General features: G+C 34.5%; 2 protein-coding genes across 3 annotated transcripts; one reads left to right on the top strand and one right to left on the bottom strand.

Moving 5' to 3' along the window:
* Positions 1 to 488: 488 nt before the first annotated feature.
* Positions 489 to 5,501, top strand: LOC105108141 (uncharacterized). 2 transcript variants are annotated; one of them, XM_011002335.1, is made up of 5 exons: positions 489 to 762; positions 1,191 to 3,494; positions 4,526 to 4,727; positions 4,819 to 5,015; positions 5,097 to 5,501. In XM_011002335.1, the coding sequence occupies exons 2-5, from the start codon at positions 1,349 to 1,351 to the stop codon at positions 5,138 to 5,140; spliced, it is 2,589 nt and encodes an 862-aa protein (XP_011000637.1). In that variant the 5' UTR covers positions 489 to 762; positions 1,191 to 1,348; the 3' UTR covers positions 5,141 to 5,501. The 2 variants fall into 2 exon arrangements, with proteins under 2 accessions (XP_011000637.1, XP_011000638.1); XM_011002336.1 differs by having other exon boundaries at positions 1,194 to 3,494.
* A 531-nt stretch (positions 5,502 to 6,032) lies between these two features.
* On the bottom strand, positions 6,033 to 14,331 carry LOC105108142 (myosin-9-like). Its single transcript, XM_011002337.1, has 6 exons — positions 14,183 to 14,331; positions 10,781 to 10,889; positions 7,435 to 10,686; positions 7,093 to 7,335; positions 6,738 to 6,896; positions 6,033 to 6,572 (listed from the first exon to the last, which is right to left on the bottom strand). Exons 2-6 carry the CDS (start codon positions 10,853 to 10,855, stop codon positions 6,321 to 6,323), a joined length of 3,981 nt encoding a protein of 1,326 aa, XP_011000639.1. The 5' UTR covers positions 10,856 to 10,889; positions 14,183 to 14,331; the 3' UTR covers positions 6,033 to 6,320.
* Positions 14,332 to 19,077: the final 4,746 nt, after the last annotated feature.

Genomic DNA, 19,077 nt, shown 5'->3' on the forward strand with positions numbered 1-19,077 from the left:
AATATGATTGAATTATCATATTATAAATAAATAAATTATTTAAAAATTTTTAAGTCATTTTATATATTGATATTAAAAATTCAAGTTTAAAATTATTTTTTTTAAATTGTATCCCTATGTTTTACTTCAATTTGATAATTTAAAATTATTTTCTATATAGTTTTCTAAAAATCTCATTAAAGTCCTTTATTGTTTAATAACTAACAAGCATAAAATAAAAATAATTCGAAAGGAGGGTTAATGATTAACTTTCATTAGCTAATGATGGTTAAAAGGATATGCTCTCCTCAATCATCAGAACTCAAATCTTATGCTAAATAATAAAAAAATGAAATATCACGAAACCCGAGTCCAGATGAAATTTCTTGATCTAGTGAAAGTATAGCCATAAACCAGGGGCTATAATGAAATATATATAATTAATATTGAGAAATTCTAAATTATAAAGACTAAAGTAAAACATATTAAATTATCATAGGCTAAAATGTAGTTGACCCAAATGAAACTTCCACCCAAGCAATAGAAACAGAGAAAAAGCCAACCACTCTCTCTTTCATGCCTCCGCCAGAAAAAAACCTAACCGAGACATGACACAAAACCAGACCAAATTCTCGGTTCACCCGAAATTCTGATGATCAGCTGGTCTCCGTGAAAACCCATCAAGAATCTCCCTCACTACCTCTCCACAACCAGGTAGATCACCGGTGAAAACCCAGAGAACCAGTTGGGTCAAAACAACCGGTCCGACCAGAATTCACCCAGGTTTGTTTCTCTTACAGAGCAAAGCAAAGCTCTTTCCTTTCACTCGTGTTTTTTTTTTTTCCTTTGAATTATGTTTTTATGAACAAAAGCAGTAGAATTTAGTCCCTTTTTGTACCATTTAGTATTTGCAGACTTATTCTGGGATTTAGTCTTATAATGTAATAACATGATAAAAAATGGCTGACTTCCATGACTTTTGGGATTATAGTCAATGACATAAAAGCTATGAAATTTAACGTTGTACTAGCAGTGCAAGATGTTTGTCTTTATATGATGATTTTTTTAGGTATGGGATTTAAAGTCTCGAACTTTTGTCATCTGGGTAGTAGTTTTTCCTTGTGAAGTATAATGTGAAACTAGTTTAATTCACAGATCATCATTTAATGATTAAGGGTGTCTTACTTTCGTTCTGTTTTTGTGTCACATAGTAGGAATTGAGGTCCCGCTGACAGTTTTGGACAGCAAGGAGAAGGCAACATTGGTTGGTTTTGTTCAGGTTTGATCAGTTAGTTTTGTTTCCGTTGAAGAAAAGTTGATAGTGTTGATATAGGTGTTTAGTGATTTATCAAAGGGTTAATTTGGAAAAATGGAGGAGTTTCTGGAACCATCACCAATGACACGCCAAAAACAAGACCTGGCATGGAAACATTGTCAAATGTTTAAGGAAGGGAAAAAGACATACTTGAAGTGTATATATTGCGGTAAAATGTTTAAGGGTGGTGGGATTCATAGGCTTAAGGAGCATCTTGCTGGTCGCAAAGGTGGTGGGCCTATGTGCCGAAGTGTTCCACCTGATGTCCGGCTTTGGACGCAGCAGTACCTTGATGGTGTTATAGGGAAGCAGAACAGTCAGCAACTGAAGATTCGGGAAGAAGCAAGCATTGTTAATTTGCCTTCTAGTGAGGAAGGCATGCTTTCAAATCCCTTCGGTAATTTTGAAGGGACTCCAGGAACCCGGAGAAAAAAAGATGTGGGATGGAAGCATTGTGAAATGTTGAGAAATGAGAAACGGGTGCAGATTAAGTGTAATTACTGTGCCAAATTGTTTAAGGGCGGTGGCATTCATAGATTTAAGGAGCACCTTGCTGGTAGAAATAGTAGCGGTGTGCGTATTTGCACTCGAGTCCCATCCAGTGTCCGGATTTTGATGCAACAACATTTGAGTCCTATTGTAGCGTGGCAAAGAAAGAAACGGAAATTGAATCAAGAAAAATTACACAATGTTCATTCACTTCCTAGTGGTGAAGATTTAGACATATTTGCTGATCATAGTGATGAGGTGAACACCTCACCTGAAGCTGTTGCTGGCTGCAATTTAGCCGAAGTAAATTCAGATTTTTTACTAGATGAAGAAGGAACAAGCAATGAAAATTTGGGTAAAAGAAAGAGCAGAGGAGGCAAGACAACTTCAGCTATTGCTCTTGCAGCTGCACATGACGCTGATGCTTTAATGGGACCGGGTTTAGAAAAAGCAGATAATGCAATCCATGTGACAATGGGGCGGTTCTTGTATGATATAGGAGCTAGTTTAGATGCACTGGATTCAAGTTTTTTCCAGCCATTGATTGATGCAGTTTTTTCTGGACAGTCAGGGATTGCTGCACCCTCACATCAAGATTTTCGAGGTCGGATATTGAAGAGTCTGGTTGAAGAAGTAAATAGTGATATTGAACAGCAAAAGACAAGATGGGCGAAGACTGGTTGTTCTCTTTTGGTTGAAGAATTGGACTCAGGAAGTGGTATAACTTTGCTAAATTTTTTGGTGTATTGCTCTAAAGGAACAGTATTTTTAAAATCAGTGGATGCATCAAATCTTATATACTCAACAGATAGTCTGTATGAATTGCTTAAACAAATAGTGGAGGAAGTTGGAGCTGGAAACGTTTTGCAAGTTATTACCAATGGTGAAGAGCACTATGTCACTGCTGGGAAAAAATTAATGGATACTTTCCCTTCATTGTATTGGGCTCCCTGTGCAGCTCGTTGCATTGATCAGATACTGGAGGATTTTGGAAAACTTGAGTGGATTAATGCAGTGCTTGAACAGGCTAAATCTGTCACAAGATTTGTCTACAATAATAGTGCAGTGCTGAACCTGATGAGGAAGTTTACTTCTGGAAGTGACATTGTGCGACGGGGTGTAACACACTCTGCTACTAACTTCACTGCATTGAAACAAATGGCTGATTTCAAACTTAATTTGCAAACTATGGTAACCTCACAGGAGTGGATGGACTGCCCTTATTCAAAGCAACCTGGAGGATTATCAATGGTAGATGTTTTAAGTAATCGATCATTTTGGTCTTCATGCATCTCAATCATCCGTTTAACAAATCCGCTCATGCAAGTTTTGGAAATAGTTAGCAGTGAAAAGAGGGCTGCTATGGGATATGTTTTTTCAGGAATATACAGAGCCAAAGAATCCATTAAGAGAGAACTTGTCAAGAGAGAGGATTATATGGTTTACTGGAATATTTTAGATCATAGGTGGGAACAACAATGGCAAACTCCTCTTCATGCTGCGGGCTTCTTCCTTAACCCCAAGTTCTTTTATAGCATTGAAGAAGATATACGCAATAAAATCTTGTCTAGGATGTTTGATTGCATTGAGAGATTGGTTCCTGGTACTGAAGTCCAGGATAAGATTGTCAAAGAGTTAACGTTGTACAAGAATGCCGAAGGAGACCTTGGGAGGAAGATGGCAATTAGAGCTAGAGATACTCTGCTTCCTGGTATGGTTACTTTCATTATATTTCGATTACTATTGCTGTTGCCATATAGTATTGAGAGCCATACAGTGTTCAGATTCTCTGCTTTCTTGCAAGAGCTTTCAAATGATAATAGTTTGCTTGATAATAAACCTACTTGCTTAGCTTAATTGTTCCTTTTTGGGGCTCCTTCTCTGAAGAGCTTTCTCACCTTGATTCCTTGAATGGTCTTGCTCAGCTGGCTGGTTTCAACTACCTTTAGCTCTCTGTTTACTTTAATTCTCAATGTTGCAATGTTAAAATCAGGAGGTTATGATTGAACAGAGACAGAGAGAGAGGACATAAGCTACCTTGTTCTACCTTAGTGAAATAGAAGCATGCTAAACTCGGCAAATCCAGAAAGGAAGCCCTGCCTTTCATTGCGAACTGTAGGCTTTTACTTCCAGACATCTGCCCCTCAAAAAATAAAGGGAAGTTAATTAAAAGACCAGACTCTAGCTTGGTTACCTTCTTGAAAAAGGGATTGCTAGGAAAAGATTAGCCAATGGACTGCCTGTCAAATGAACTTGCCAAAAAGAAACCTGCTTTTGACCATCTTGGTATAAAAATAAAGAAGGCGTAAATGCTGCCCCAAATACTTGGCATATATACACAGCAAGAATGTGTATGCAACGCTTAAGGAAACCTTTGAGAAAGTATTATAAACATAAGTTTCAAATCATTGTCAAACTCAATTCATATTGTCAAATATCATAGGAAATTTAGGGATATCAATGGTACTCAACTCATGCCTTTTTGGCATGTTTCTGAAGTTGCTATTGTGCTATACCTGTTTGACATAATGCATCATGTAGTGTTATATTTATTTTTTGCAATTTCCTTGCACGTACAAGAATTGTGTTCCCTTGCATATGCAAGAATTGCATTTTTCCTAGCCATTCTTTGCGATTTCCATGCATGTATTAGAATTACATCTTTCTGTCCTATTGCTAGAATAATTTTTTTTTCATCAATTTTATGTAGAACTGATTTCTAGATATACCTCCTCATTGTAGCTGATTGGTGGTCTGCCTATGGGGGAGCCTGCCCCAATTTGGCTCGTTTAGCTATACGTATTCTCAGCCAAACCTGCAGTTCAATTGGGTGTAGCCATAATCATATTCACTTTGAGAAGGTGTATCGCACAAGAAACTGCCTACAGCGCCAACGGCTAAGTGATCTTGTCTTTGTTCAGTACAACCTGCGTCTTAGACAGATGTAAGTAAAACCAATGATTATGTTTATAGTTGGTATTGGACAATCACAGAGGAACGTGATCTTGTTCTTTTGCTAACCATCTTTATTCCAGGGTTGATGGAAACAGAAAACAGATTCCTGAGGACCCCATATCGTTTGACAATATCAGTATTATTGAAGACTGGATCACACAAAATGATATTTCCCTAGAAGACTATGGAAGTTCAGATTGGATGTCGCTTGTTCCACCATCTGTTAATACGATGCCATTGGTACCATCAACTGATGAAAGTGAAGATGTTGCTACTGGTAATTGCTGTTGCTATACTTGAGAATGTCAGAAAACAACTCTTTTTCTTAATGAAACTAAATGCATTGGTCTGTTCGCAGGGTTTGATGATTTTGAGATCTTTAATGGACTGAAGGAAGTTTAAGATGTGAAATGAAGATGATATCGCAGGCCACTTGAGCTTCATCCAAATATCCATGGAGAGTTAATATTGATTACTGGATGTTTTACACCATGCTCACATTGGAGAAAGGTATTGCAAGATAGTTATATTTGGCGCTATAACCAGGAGCTAGTTTAGGGGGGCAGTGACTCCAATCAAGTATGACACTAGTGTTTTTCCATTTGGACCTTCTTTAATACGACATGGTTGAATACTAGAAGTGTTTCATCTGTTTTGGAGTTCAAGTAAAAAATATCCGTTTACTCATCCAAATCTGCAGAACGCAGAACAAAACCCACATATGCAGTGACAATATAGCTTCCTTTCATGGGAATCATGATCATTTTCTTCTCATGGTTTTAAGTTGATGCACCTTAAACCCGTGTGACCTTGGGAAGAATTAATCAAAATATATTGCTGAGTAGAAATGCATTTTTGGAGATCACAATGAGGTTTGATTGCTAGTTTTATGCTTTGATCATTTCCAAATCCACCTCAATACCGATAGATGTTAAATCCTTGGATGCCACTAAAAATTATGAACTGCAACCACAACAGCACAGAGAGCTTTGGGTCTTGAGGATGTATCTTCATAAAAATGCTGAACGGCAAGAGTTATCCTTGAAGGAAACACATGTGGTAATGTATTTTTAGCTAAGTTTTGATGGTACTGAAGCTCTGATTCAGTGACCGAATGGCTTGAGTCAATCTACTTCATAAAAGCAGAATGTGATGGTCACTAGAAGCCTGATTTCCATGTTTCAGCTTCATCACATGTTCAAAGTTTTCCCAGTTTCTTTGCTAACTCGATTGAGTATTTAATCAAGCATCCAGAAAGAGTGCTAGCTTTCATCACTCGATAGAGTACACAGAATTTCCAAATAAAAAGATCAAGGTCTTGCAATCCAATCAATAAACCAATTAATGCAAACTTGAATATTACATGAATTGAACACTTCTTTTGTCTAGCGCATTGAGGCAAGGGGCAATAATGAAAAACAAATTCCCTAACCGACGCTCAAAGACCTAAGCTAGAAAGCATACTAATACAGCTTCCAACCTCGTGTATCGACTGGTATGAAACAAGGAATTTAAAAAAAATAAAACAAAGGGCCAAAAAAACCTGAAACATAGAGCAAAACCGAAATCCAAAAAGCCGAAACTAATAACGCTTTCCAAGATACACGCCAATGATGATAGATACCAAGGCCACTCCCAGGATGATTTTCAAGGTCATGGCAGGCGAAACATCTGCAGTTTGAGTATGAGTCTGAGAAGAGGATGAGGCTTGTGCAGATGCAGCTTCCAACTTTTTCTTGCTCTTTCTTTTTGTGGGAGTGGAAATGGCTGCACCAATGTCTCTGGATTTAATCTCCAATCCATCTTTTTGTTCAGCCGGACTGCTTCCATCACCCTGCAATATATCTCAGTGTAAGCAACTGTTTGATTTTTACATTTAAATGACTAATATTAGCATTTCCTCTGACAACTTATTTCCCACGTAATTTCCTCGATTTATTTTTTGTTTTTTCAGTTTAAGGAACGGAAATATCATGGATTGTGGGAGATACAAACCAACCTTTTCTAATAATTTAGTGCCAGCCACTTGCAGTTTCTGTTCAAGTTCCTTCACTTGGTTCTCTAGATGTGACACTTCTTTGTTCTTAGCTTCAAGGTCTTCAAGGGATTTCTTCAGTGCTTCATCTTTTTCCAGCTGATTGTGAGAATCTGCTTCTTTCTGTTTGGTTAAACATTAAAGAAAACTGTCAGTGAAGTACTTCAAAAGTTCCTTGCAATAATTTTCCACTATATTAACACAACAGGAGGTTTATATGAACTTATAGTCAGAGAGATTATTATTCAGTATCCAGTAATAAACTTATGGAACATCAAAACCCTATTCTAGAACTTGTGCCTAATTCTTGAGACAATACCTGTTCCTTTAGTTGAGCTTCAGCTGCCGTCAATTGTTTCTTAAGTTCCTCAAGAGAAGTTTGCAATGCCAACTTCTCAGCAACCTCAGCCTTGAGACTTTCAATCTCAGATTTCAAGGCATCTTCATTCGCCTTCTGTCCCATCAGTTCTTCTTCAAGCTGGACGATCACTGATTGAAGTTCATTCTTTCCATTTTGATATGTTTCATTGAGGAGGTTGTTCTCTTCCATAACTGAAGATATCTGAAATTTGAAAACTTAGCAAGTTAGAAGACTATGGTCAAAATAATCGCCAAATAATTATTTAACAAGAAATGTAAAACCACAAATGATGATGCAAACCTGAGACTGTAGTTTCTGCCCTTCATCAGAGAGCTGCTGCCTCAAATCCTCAACGGCCTTCTTTGAAATGTGAAGCTGTTCAACTGTTTCATCCTTCTCAGAAAGGATTGCAGATAATTTTGCCTCCAAATCACCGAGTTTGGACTCATATGAGGCCAGCTCCTGAGTGAGCTTCAAATTCGCCTCAGCTAGCCCTCCACTCTCTTTTTCATAATGACTTGCCTTGGTTTGCAGTTCCTCTACAACGGTTTCCAGATGTTTAATTTTGAGGAGACTCTCTTCCAGCTCAACTTTACGAGATTCAGAAATTGCAGCTCCTTGACGAGCCAGTTCTTCGTTCAATTTTATATGCCCTTCAAGTGCATTTAGCTTCTCATTCAAATCCTTTGTTTCTGTATCCCTCAGAGCGAGGCTCTGAAAGGCCTCTTGTAGCTGCGCTTCAGCTTGCACCATTCGTGACTCAGTTGCAGAATGAAGTTCTATGGCTCTCGAGTGTTTGTCTGTTATTTCTGTGATAGTGCTCACATGCGAAACAAGTTGTTGAGATGTGGCTTCCTTCTCAGAAATGGCAGAGTTTAGCAATTCCTGAAGTTCATCGATCTTGCTTTTCAGCTGATTGTTTGTCTCAACTAAGAGTTCATTCTCTGAGAAGGAGTTGGAAACCTTAGTTTCTGCTTCCACAATATGACTTTTGAGTTCTTCATTTGAGGTTTCCAAAGTTGCCATTTTTAACACACACAGGTCCAATTCTTCCTTCAAAAGTGCAGACCTTCCAGTTGTTTCAGTTATCAGCTCTTCATAGGTCTTTACTTGGTCTTCAAGGGCATTCAGTTTCTCAAACAGGGATTTTGCCTCAGAATCCCTGTTAGTGAAGTTTGCTAATGCTTCTTGAAGTTCGATTTCGGAATCCCTTTTTAGGGTTTCGTGTAATGACTCGAGCTCTGACCTTCTTGTAGAGGCTTCCTCTAATAATTTTTCTTGTTGCTCAAGTTGCTCCTCTGCAGATTTGAGCTTCACCATTATATCACTTTCTTTCAATCCAGCAGCCTTTAGATCGTTTTCAATGCTTTCGAACCTCTCTTGCATCACGACTAGTTCATTACGCAACACTCCAATAAGATTCTCAGCTTCAGTCAGCTTCTCATTGGAACTGCTTGATGCCTCTTCTAACGTTTTCTTTTCATTTGTGAACAAATTCAGTAATTCTGTTAGCTCTTTCTCCTTCTCCCCAGCCATCTGCAGAGCAACTTCAAGGCTTGATGACTTGGCTTGATATGCCTCAATTTCAGATGCTAGTTCAGATATCCTGCCAGAGTATTTATTGGAATCTGCTTCTGCATCCATACATTTCTTTTCTAATGCACTGTTCTGCTCTTCAAGCTCCTTGATTCTGTATTTTTCTGCTTCAAGCAGCAACTCCAACTCATTCGCCTTTTTTCCAGCATCCTCTGCTTTGGAATGAGATGTCTGGAATGAATCTTCAAGTTCAATGCTGCGCTGGTGGTGCATATTTGCTCGGTCCTCGAGCTCAGCACATTTTTCTTCTGCAATTCTCAACTCTTCCTCAAGCTCTGAATTCCGAGACGATGAATGATTCAGGGAAGCTTCAAGATGGCTAATCTTTTCTTGGTATTCCTCCACCTGTCTACTCAACTGTTTCCTTTCTTCCTCTACCTCTTTCAATGCAGTGCTGAGTTCAGATATTTTCTCTGAGAATTCCCTCACCTCTCTCTCAGCATCACTGCTTTTCAGTTCAACCAAATTCAACTGTTGCTCAAGCTCCACATTCTTCTGCTCTGATGCAATAAAACGGGTCTCGAGCTCTCTCAGTTGTGACTTGGCCTCTTCTGCTGCTTCATTTGAAGCTTGGATTAAGTCCTCTAGCACCAGGTTTTTTTGAGAGGCAGTTGCTGCAGCAGCTCCAGATTCATTGTGGAGATCTTCAAGAGACTTCAACTTTTGTTCTAGCTCGGCAATGTTTGGCAAAGCTTGGGACAAAAGAGAATCTGCTTTACAGAAATTATCATCTGAAGTTTTCAGCTTTATCTCAAGTTCACTGCACATCTCTTTCATCTGTGCTGCATTACCAGTGAGATCCGCCATGGCTGCTTCTAGAGCTTCCTTTTCTTTCATTACTTTAGCCAATTCTTCCTGTACAGTTGAGACCTGTGCTTCATGGGTTTTCAACCCAACCTCAACTGATTCCCTTGTGTTGATTTCCTCCTGTAACTTCAGCTTGATCCCTTCCAACTCGGAAACCTTTGCTTGAAGATCTTCTTTTGTTGCAGTGAGCAAATCCTCAAGAGCTGAGACATCTTCCTTCACCTGAGATTCAGAGGCTTTCTTGAGGTCCAATTCCTGGGTTATTTCGATGATAAGAGCCTCCTTTGAAGAAAGTCTTTGCCCTATTTCCAGCAGCTGTGATTTTGAAGCAGCCAACTCTTCATTAGCTGCTGAAAGTTCTGCTGTAGTGCTCTTAAGTGCCTCTTCAACTTTCTGATTCTCTGAAACCTTCTCGTATAGGCCCTTGACCTCCTCCTGAAGAGAAGCCATCTGATCTTCCATTTCTTTTGCACTCTGTTTTGTCGCCTCAAGCAGCCTTTCAAATTCCAAGGCCCTCTGCGTTTCGGATTCAGCATGTGAACCACTTTCTTTGTGCAGCTCCTCGAACTTCTTAGCCTCACCAGAAGATACTTCCAGCTCATGTTCCAACTCTTTCATCTTCTTTCTCGAATTCTCGAGCTCAAGGGTGATGCCATCAAATGATTCCTTGACCTCAATCAATTCCTTATGCTTGGTTTCTTGTGCTTGTAGAGCTTCTTGCAAAGAGTTGAGCTGTGCACTGTATTTCTCCTCAGCTTCAATTATCTGCTCTTTCACTTTCTTGTGACTGATTTCAAGCTCCTCATACTTCTTTCCACTTTCATCCAACTTCTCATTGACCAGCAAGACCTCACCCTTCATCTGTGCATTCTCAGATTCAGAGTGCTTTAATGCTGCCGCTACTCTTTCCAATTCGATTTCAAGTTCCTTCATCTTCTCTTGCGCCTCCAGCAGTTCTCTGGCCGAACCACTTAAACTTCTTTCCACAACAGATGGCTTGTCAGACTCCACAACAGATGGCGCCTCAGCTGTATGAGAGCCATCCTTCACATCCAGCGATTCCTTCTCGACTTTGATGAATTCTCCATCAGTTTCATCCTCTTCTTTTTTTCCTTCCTTTTCTACTTGCGGCAAGTCTCCATTTGTTACCTTATGAAAAACAAAATTCATAGCAAATTAGCATTTCAGTAAGTTTCTGCAAAACAGGCTAATGTCAGTTGCATTAAGTTAATTAAGGCACTACCTTAATAGGATCAGCAACATCGGTGTCAACCTTCACAACTGGAACATCTGAACTGACTTGAGTCTCTCCTTCCATGTTAAACCAGCTTCACCTTGCTAAATTTTTCCTTCTGAAATTGCAACAAGCTGGCAAACTGTTAACAATGTCGGGGTTTCTCTCTCTCTCTCTCTCTCTCTCTCTCTATATATATATATATATATCACAGAACACATTATTTCATGATGCACATAGCACAAGCTCAAAAGACAAAGTGGTATTAAGAGATTTCATTTCACAAGCAACATGGTGTCTTAATGCATTGCAAGCATGTAGATTAGAATATTGATAATGCTGACCGGCTCAGAAGCCGGAGTGCTAAAGTAACACGATAGGACGTGTCACCTTCGTGTATCAAGGCAGTTCATATGCTCTCCTTACGGACATGTTTCTCATAGTGATACTGTAGCGCCAGAAGGATTGCATCAAGTACTTGTGCCCATCAAAAGTTACTATGTTCTTGCTGAGAAAATCATAGCCCTTCCTTTTTAAAAACCGGGCGCCGGTTGACAACGCCGGCATGACTGTGATTACACCCATGTTTCCAAATAAAAAATATAATATTTATAATTTTGGTTCGGAAACGTGGATGCAACCGCAGATCTGCGTGTTCGCATTTAGAAACAGGCACCGAATTCATGGACAAAATAAATAAAAGGAAAATGGGAAATCTTATGAAATGCCAAGTCAATTTCTGAGGTGGAACTAGCCAGACACAAGTGAACCACGTGGGCGACATGTCTTTGATTTGGACTTTGGAAGGTGTGCTGACAAAACCACCTGGCGTCGGAACCTAAATAGGGCACGGTACCCATCAAATCATGTCGTCATCATCCACGTAATCGAACAAAGTATTCAACAAAGAACTGAGAATTTCCAAGATGCCACAAGCATCAGGCTGTGCATGCCCCCACCAGAAAGGGCAGCAGACCCGACCGAAGGACCCGAGTTAACCCGATCTAAAAGAAGTTAGTGCTTATTTCTAAAATACACATCATCGAAAGATCATATCTAATCACACATAATATTATATAGTTTACATAGAAATATAAAAAATAAGATAATGTTCTTCTGAAAAATACAAAAGGCATCATCTGGATAGTTCTGTTTTCACCCTTTACTTTCCATTCAAAGGATACCTCTGGTCTAAAGCGCAAGCATCCATGGCGGAAAAACCAAGTGTTGAGACGAAGACATGACACCACAAAAGTAGCAATTTAAGGCATGGTATTTGTGGGTTCTGAAGTTGTGGTCCAATCTATGTAACATATCATCACACTTTCGTAATAATTTGTATTCCATGATGTTTATCCGAAGTAACATCGTAGAGTAGCCCCATGGGGCAATCCATATTATAAACTTTACTAAATTAACCTTATAAATAAATAAATAAATATAAATCTAGTATTAGACTAAAGATTTTACAATTGTACTTAGATCTATTCAAATATACTTTATTAGGACTCTATAACAAGATCCAAATTCCAGTTCATTAAGTATATGCTCCTCCTGATCTCCCATATAAGATCCAAAATAACCCTAGCTATTATTCTGATCTACTATCATGTGAAAATGTCATGCGAGACCCCACTATCTTTGTGGGCCCTAAGAATTTCTTTAAGGGCCAATACACCTAACACCCTTTCCATGATTGACCATTGAATCATGACCATCAATTGTGGAAAATGTTGAGATGGATCAATCAAGAAATTAAATGAAAAACTACCATCAAATCGCAGCAAATACAAAAATAGGGTTACATAATTTTTTTTTAAAAAAAAAGGATGCATAGTGGGTGGGATCCATCAAAGGTGGCATCCCATCTCCATCTCGCATCTCTTTTACTTATTTTTGTTTTGTTTTCCATTTTTTTAAAGCTAAAACCGTGTGACAGCTCAATTTAAACCCATTTTTATAGCCATGAAAATCATCAAGAACCTTTATACACGCACACAATTAAAGGACAATGGCTCCCGCCCAAGTTTCCATCATCCCTCGGAAGGAATCATCAAGAAAAATAAAGATTATATAATCAAATTATTATGCGTCATTTTAAAGAAATTATCTTGTAATTTATAATACATATAGATACGGAATATAATATAAATATGATCGGGTATGCTCGATAAATCCTGACCTCCTTGTCAATAGTTAGTATTCACTAATCAACTTTTTATTAAAATAAATAAATAAAAATTCAAGATCATAGGGTGACACAATAATGTAAAAGGACAAATCATACTATTTTTTTTTCTTTTTTACAAAAAGGGGCAACATCAACTGGAGACAAATGAGAGGTGGTTGCAAAATTATGATTTTTTTTTTAATTTTTTGATGGAGAGAAAAAATGAACTTTAAAAGACTGTTAATTTAGCATAATCTTCAATTTCTTTTTTACCTAAATTATTTTGCTTTCGTACCCTTCATTTACGTCTGCGTATAAAACAATCTAAAACAAATTCTATACGTTATTATAGATTGATCACAGAAAGATACTACAGAAACCAGTTTTAAAATCTCTACCTAACCCTTTAAATTAAAAAATAAAACAAATAAAATCAGATTTACTACCCCAAAAACAGAAAAAGAAATCTGAGAAACAGCAATATTTCCAATAAGCAAATCACTAATTACCATTTATATATTCATCCATTTCAAGTTTGAATACAAGTAAAGCATGATCATAAGGATGATCGAAATTAAAAAAAAAAACAGCCCAATAGTGTTCAAAACTTATTATATTTTAATTCTTTTCCTTTTTCAATCAACATAAGAAAATCACTAATTACCATTTCTTTATTCATCCATTTCAAGTTTGAATATAAGTAAAGTATGATCATAAGGATGATCGAAATTCAAAAAAAAAGAAAAAAGCCCAGGAGAGTGATCAAAGCTCATTCCACTTTAATTCTTTTCCTTTTTCAATCAATATATCCAATAAGCAAATCACTAATCACCATTTCTATCCATTTCAGTTTGAATAAAAATGATCATAAGGATGATCGAAATTCAAAGAAAAAAAAAACAGCGCAAGAGTGATCAAAGCTCATTATACATTAATTCTTTTCCTTTTTCAATCAATATTTCCAATAAGAAAATCACTAATTACCCTTTCTATACTCATCCATTTCAAGTTTGAATACAAGTAAGGTATGATCATAAGGACGATCGAATTTAAAAAAAAAAACAGCCCAAGATCGCAAAAAACAAATGAACGATAAACCACCACCATCAACATGACATAAAGATCACGAAGAGAATGATCAAGATAAAGCAACACACTTAACTGACGATTTCTTGAATAAAAAAACCAGCAGAAACAGAGAGCTACATAGCTAAAGAAAAAAGAGACAGAAGACAGTTTACCTGCGAGAAAATTCAACGTTCTATTGTTTCCTTAGCTTTTAAAAAATGTGTTTTTCTGTTTTTCAAGAAAAAACGAAAATCATAGAGAGAGCTATGGTGGAGGTGATGGAGGAGGAGAAATTTCTAGGAATGGAAAAGGTTTTCTGGTGTGAGAGGAAAGAAAGAGAGAATCTTTAAGTATATAAAGGAGAGAGGAAGAAGTGGAGTGGTTGGTGGGGCCAGTCCTTGCAGTTTTAACAGCCAATAGGACACTGGTTGGGTCGGAACGCTGCCGGTTTAGCTGCAGATTGAGTTTTAAAAATATTCTTAAATTGAAAATATATTTAATAATTTTTTTATATTTTTGACATTATTATTTTAAAATATAAAAAAATAAATTTAATAATTCTTTTCAATAAAAAACATATTAAAATAATATTTTTTATATCAACATATTAAAATTACAAAAAAAAAACTTAAAAACATCAATATGATATATCTTTTAGATATAATGTAGTTTAAAAAGCATTTTGAAAAGGAGATTTAATAGTAAAGCCAAACACTTTTAAAGAGAAATTAAATTTTTGACCTTCAATTTATATTGGGATGTCATAGGTATTTTTAATTTAGTTTCGACGTTAATAAAGATTAATCTTGAGAATCATATTAAATATTATTGTTATAAAAAAAATTATAGAAAAAAAAAATATAGCATTGTTAATGGATGCTAAAAGACCATAAATACTAGAATAATGAGATTCCAATGAAACTTTTTTTTTTTTTTAGCACCTAGAAAATGATAAGAGTAAGTGGTTATCCTACAAGATGGATAATCAAGCATCTATGTGCATTAATTACATCTATTTTTAGTTTTCTTCTTGATCAAGCAATCATTTTTTAGTTTAGAAGCAATGAACAATGTTACCATTATCATTGCAAATGATATTCAAACCATTTAAATATAATTAACTTTGGTACACTCAGACTCATTTTTAATATCTTACACGAATTTACATATTGATTCAAGAAGTGCATGTATTTGTGATTAATCAATCAATTTTATATAAAAAAAAATTACTCTCTTGGTTTTAGGCCATTCATAAATCAACAAGTCAAATCAAAATATTTTTTTGATATATTTTTAATAAATCAGTGTATACATATAAATATAGAAAAACTTGTGTATGAAGTAAGAAGTTTCTTTGATATCTTTGAGTTTTTAATGTGAAAATTGATTTTTTTAATAGGAAAAAGAGTGAATATGCATGATACCAAACGAATTTACATTTAAATATCTGATACCTTCTAAGTAAAAATAATTTCCTATTATATTCTTTAAAATTTGAATAATGCACAAAATAGGGGAACATACCAATTACAATGTATAAAATATTTCAACACATTAAGGCATTGTTTTCTCTGCTTCAAATTATTTTTTTGTATTTTTAATTCATTTTAATATGATGATATCAAAATAATTTTTAAAAAATAAAAAAAATATTATTTTAATATATTTTTAAATAAAAAATAATTACAACCATAATTCTAAACAGACTCTAAATATATGTGATAAGCTTGACCATCAAATAACCTTGTTGTCCAATCAAAAACTTATAACTACTTATTATGAAAAAATACATTTTATAATTTCCATCCAAACTCATAAAATAACCTAATTTATTAAAAAAATATAATGAGATTCACAAAATTCATCTCATCAAAACCTGATTTATAGTTTATATTTTAATTATCAAAGAAAATATAACCTATTAATCATCAAGCTAATCTCTAATGTGTTTTGCCATGCCATGCAATGTCTAAAACATACCTTATAATCGTGTAATGAAAAAAATAAATTTGATGGGATTTAATTTATTTTCTTTCGGAAAATCCAAGATTTCCCTTTGTTTTTTTTCTCCCCCGCAACTAGGAGAAATTGATTGTCTTGGCATTACAAAATTGTAGACTACTAGGGGACAAAATTGGAAGGCAATTTTTTAGGTTAGAAATACAAAGGAGGTGCAGTTGGTCATTTAACAACAAAGAAAGATGCTTGGCTTTCGGTCTCAAGGTGGCAGCCCTACTCGACCGACCGCACCGCCCTTCTATGAGTAACGACGACCGTGTCTTTTCTTCGGCCGAACATGACACTCGCTATTTCCTTTTAAATATTAATAACTTCCATTTTATTCCTTCTTTCTTTCTTTCTATTTTTATTTTTTGGAGAGTTATTTTTATGCCTTAATTCCTTATTAACTAACTAGTTGGTGGACATGCACTATTGTTTTTTGTGATTGCATCTTCATCCCTAAATTCAAGTGATACAGGAGCAAGTTAAAACAACAGCAAATAAATAAATAAAGCTTACATGAATTATAATGAGTAAAACAGATTGTAGATGTGAACCCCGAGTTTATAAATTTTATTTTTTCTATAATAAAAATCCTCAAGCATCTACTCTTTAGGAGATTTATAAAATTTTAAACAGATAAAATCAAAAATACAAAAAAACATGAAATCCAGAAATAACAAGAAAAATAATAAAAACTATTAAAATCAGGGTTTCAAGGTTATATTTTAAAAATCTAAAAATCCAACAATCGGAGTAGTGATTTTATAAATATAAAAATTTGAACATAATCTAATAATTATATAAAAAATTATGATTTTTTAAAATTATTATTATAATTTAACAAAACTAGATCTCTTCTTGAAATTAAACCTGTTTTGCTGGTACATAAATATATCTATTAGGCTTTACATATAATCCATCTAAAATAAATTCTTATTTAGTTATAATAAATACATATCTGATTATTTAAAATTATTTATTATTCAACTACATCATCATGCTTTCATTCCCTAATCTCTCTGGTTAACATATGGGTTAACATATGGGACAACTCAGTTTTGGCCCTGCCAGAAGAAATAATCGTATGGGACTACTCTAGTGCTAAAAGAAGAAAATTTCTCAAAAATATACCATTTCAGATATGAAATAATTTGATATTCTTAGATTAGCTCTAACTCTCTCCTCTGAATGATCTTAAAAATACAAATCCATATCATGAGTTTAATATATTTAAAAGAGTTCAAAAAAAATTCTATGCTAACCTCAAGATCTGAATCCAAAAAATCAAGAAAGAGATATTTCTTTTAATCATGCATAGATTCATTATTTGAAGTTATAATAATAATAATAAAAAAAAAATTGATTTTGATTGATCAATAACCAAATTAGTCTCGTGCACGAAATTAGCTAACCAAAGTTTATTATGTTAAAACCAAAAAGAAAGGTACTATGAGTATCTATACCCTCTTCTTCTTCATTTGTGTGTGTGTGTGTGTGTGTGTGTATAGATGAGGGCTTCCTTGCGTTGTGTGGTAAAGAATTTAATATTGGACCTTGGAATTCTTGAAACAAAATCTGTCAAGTTGACAATGTTTGTGACAGAGACTTCCTTTCATCCACCATGTACCCATTTACATGACGCCCTAGCATGTTTAATGGTTTAATTCAATAGGTTTGTTTAATTGATATGTAAACTTCTGTCCTACTCAAGTTTAATTTCTCAACTTTAATGAGTCTTTCTTGTTTATATTGATACATCTATTACTGACATAGAACTTTTATAGTCGGAGGCCATCAAACAAATGAAATGAATGGTCATAATTATGCATGGTTTTCTTTTCACAGGATATTTAGTTGATAACTAGTTTCTCGCTTGTCTCTTCAAAATTTTTTTTTGATAAATAGTGATGAAAAAATCAATAAAAAAATATTTTTTTTTATAATTTTTTTTATGAAAATAACAATGAAAAAATTTCATTAATAATTACTATGTAAATAAAGACAGAATATATTTTATTGATAATTTCTAACATAATAGAGAAGATAAAAAAATAACAAAAATTTCTTTATAAATTTAACACACTAGTATTTTCTGATAGAATTGTAGATGAATATTTCATCAGTAAATTTAAATGAATTAAAACTTGGTAATTCTCTCTTCTCTCATTTCTTCTTTTTTCTACTAAAAAAAGAAACAACCCCCAATTTTCTTATGAATTTGACCACCTCAAACCGATGGTGTTGGCCTATATTTATCAATAGTTTTTGCATCACTTTATTGGTTCAATTTTTTATGAAGCTTCACTAAATCAAATAAGTAAATTTATCTATTTTTTTATAACTTATTTATATTTTAAGTTAATTTATTAATCTTTTTATATTATTTATAAATTTCTTGTATATTTAAATATTTTACAACTTTTTTCTAGAGAATCTAATTGTATTAATTTATAATTTATATGTTAAGATTTGCTTTAACTGAGGGTTGAACTCAAATTTTTTGGAATGTGAAAAAATAATATCTAGACCCTTATAAACTTTCAGCATTAACATTAAACTTGGTATTATAATTTAAACTTGAAAAATCTCGACTTGACTCCTTGCCTAGCTATGTTTTTAAATTAAAATCATATGAAAGTTATTTTGACATGATTTTGTTGATGGAGTAAATCTAAAAAAATAAAAAAAGTCAGGTTCACCCTAATTAAACCCGCAATCTTAATTATGGATTTCACTATGTTGAATTAGTTATTTTATTTTATTATATGATAAAAATATAAAAAATTAATTTATATAATTAACTCAATATTTAAATGATAAAATTCAATAAAAAATCAACTTTAAAAGATAAAATTAAAAACAAAAAAAATAAAAAAAAAAACCAAATGGCTAATAAAAAAGTCACAAGTCTATTAAAAAAAGCCTTGATATGTGAGCTTCAGGAAGACATCTGCGTGCTTGGGATAGTTTTTTTTTAAAAAAATTGATAAGAGTTTGTTTTATAAAAAAAAAATACATAAATAATAGGTTATTTATTATCTATGGGCAAAAATCAAATTTGATT

Source organism: Populus euphratica, unplaced genomic scaffold (assembly GCF_000495115.2).
Source record: "Populus euphratica unplaced genomic scaffold, PopEup_1.0 scaffold183.1, whole genome shotgun sequence".
Lineage (NCBI taxonomy): Eukaryota > Viridiplantae > Streptophyta > Magnoliopsida > Malpighiales > Salicaceae > Populus > Populus euphratica.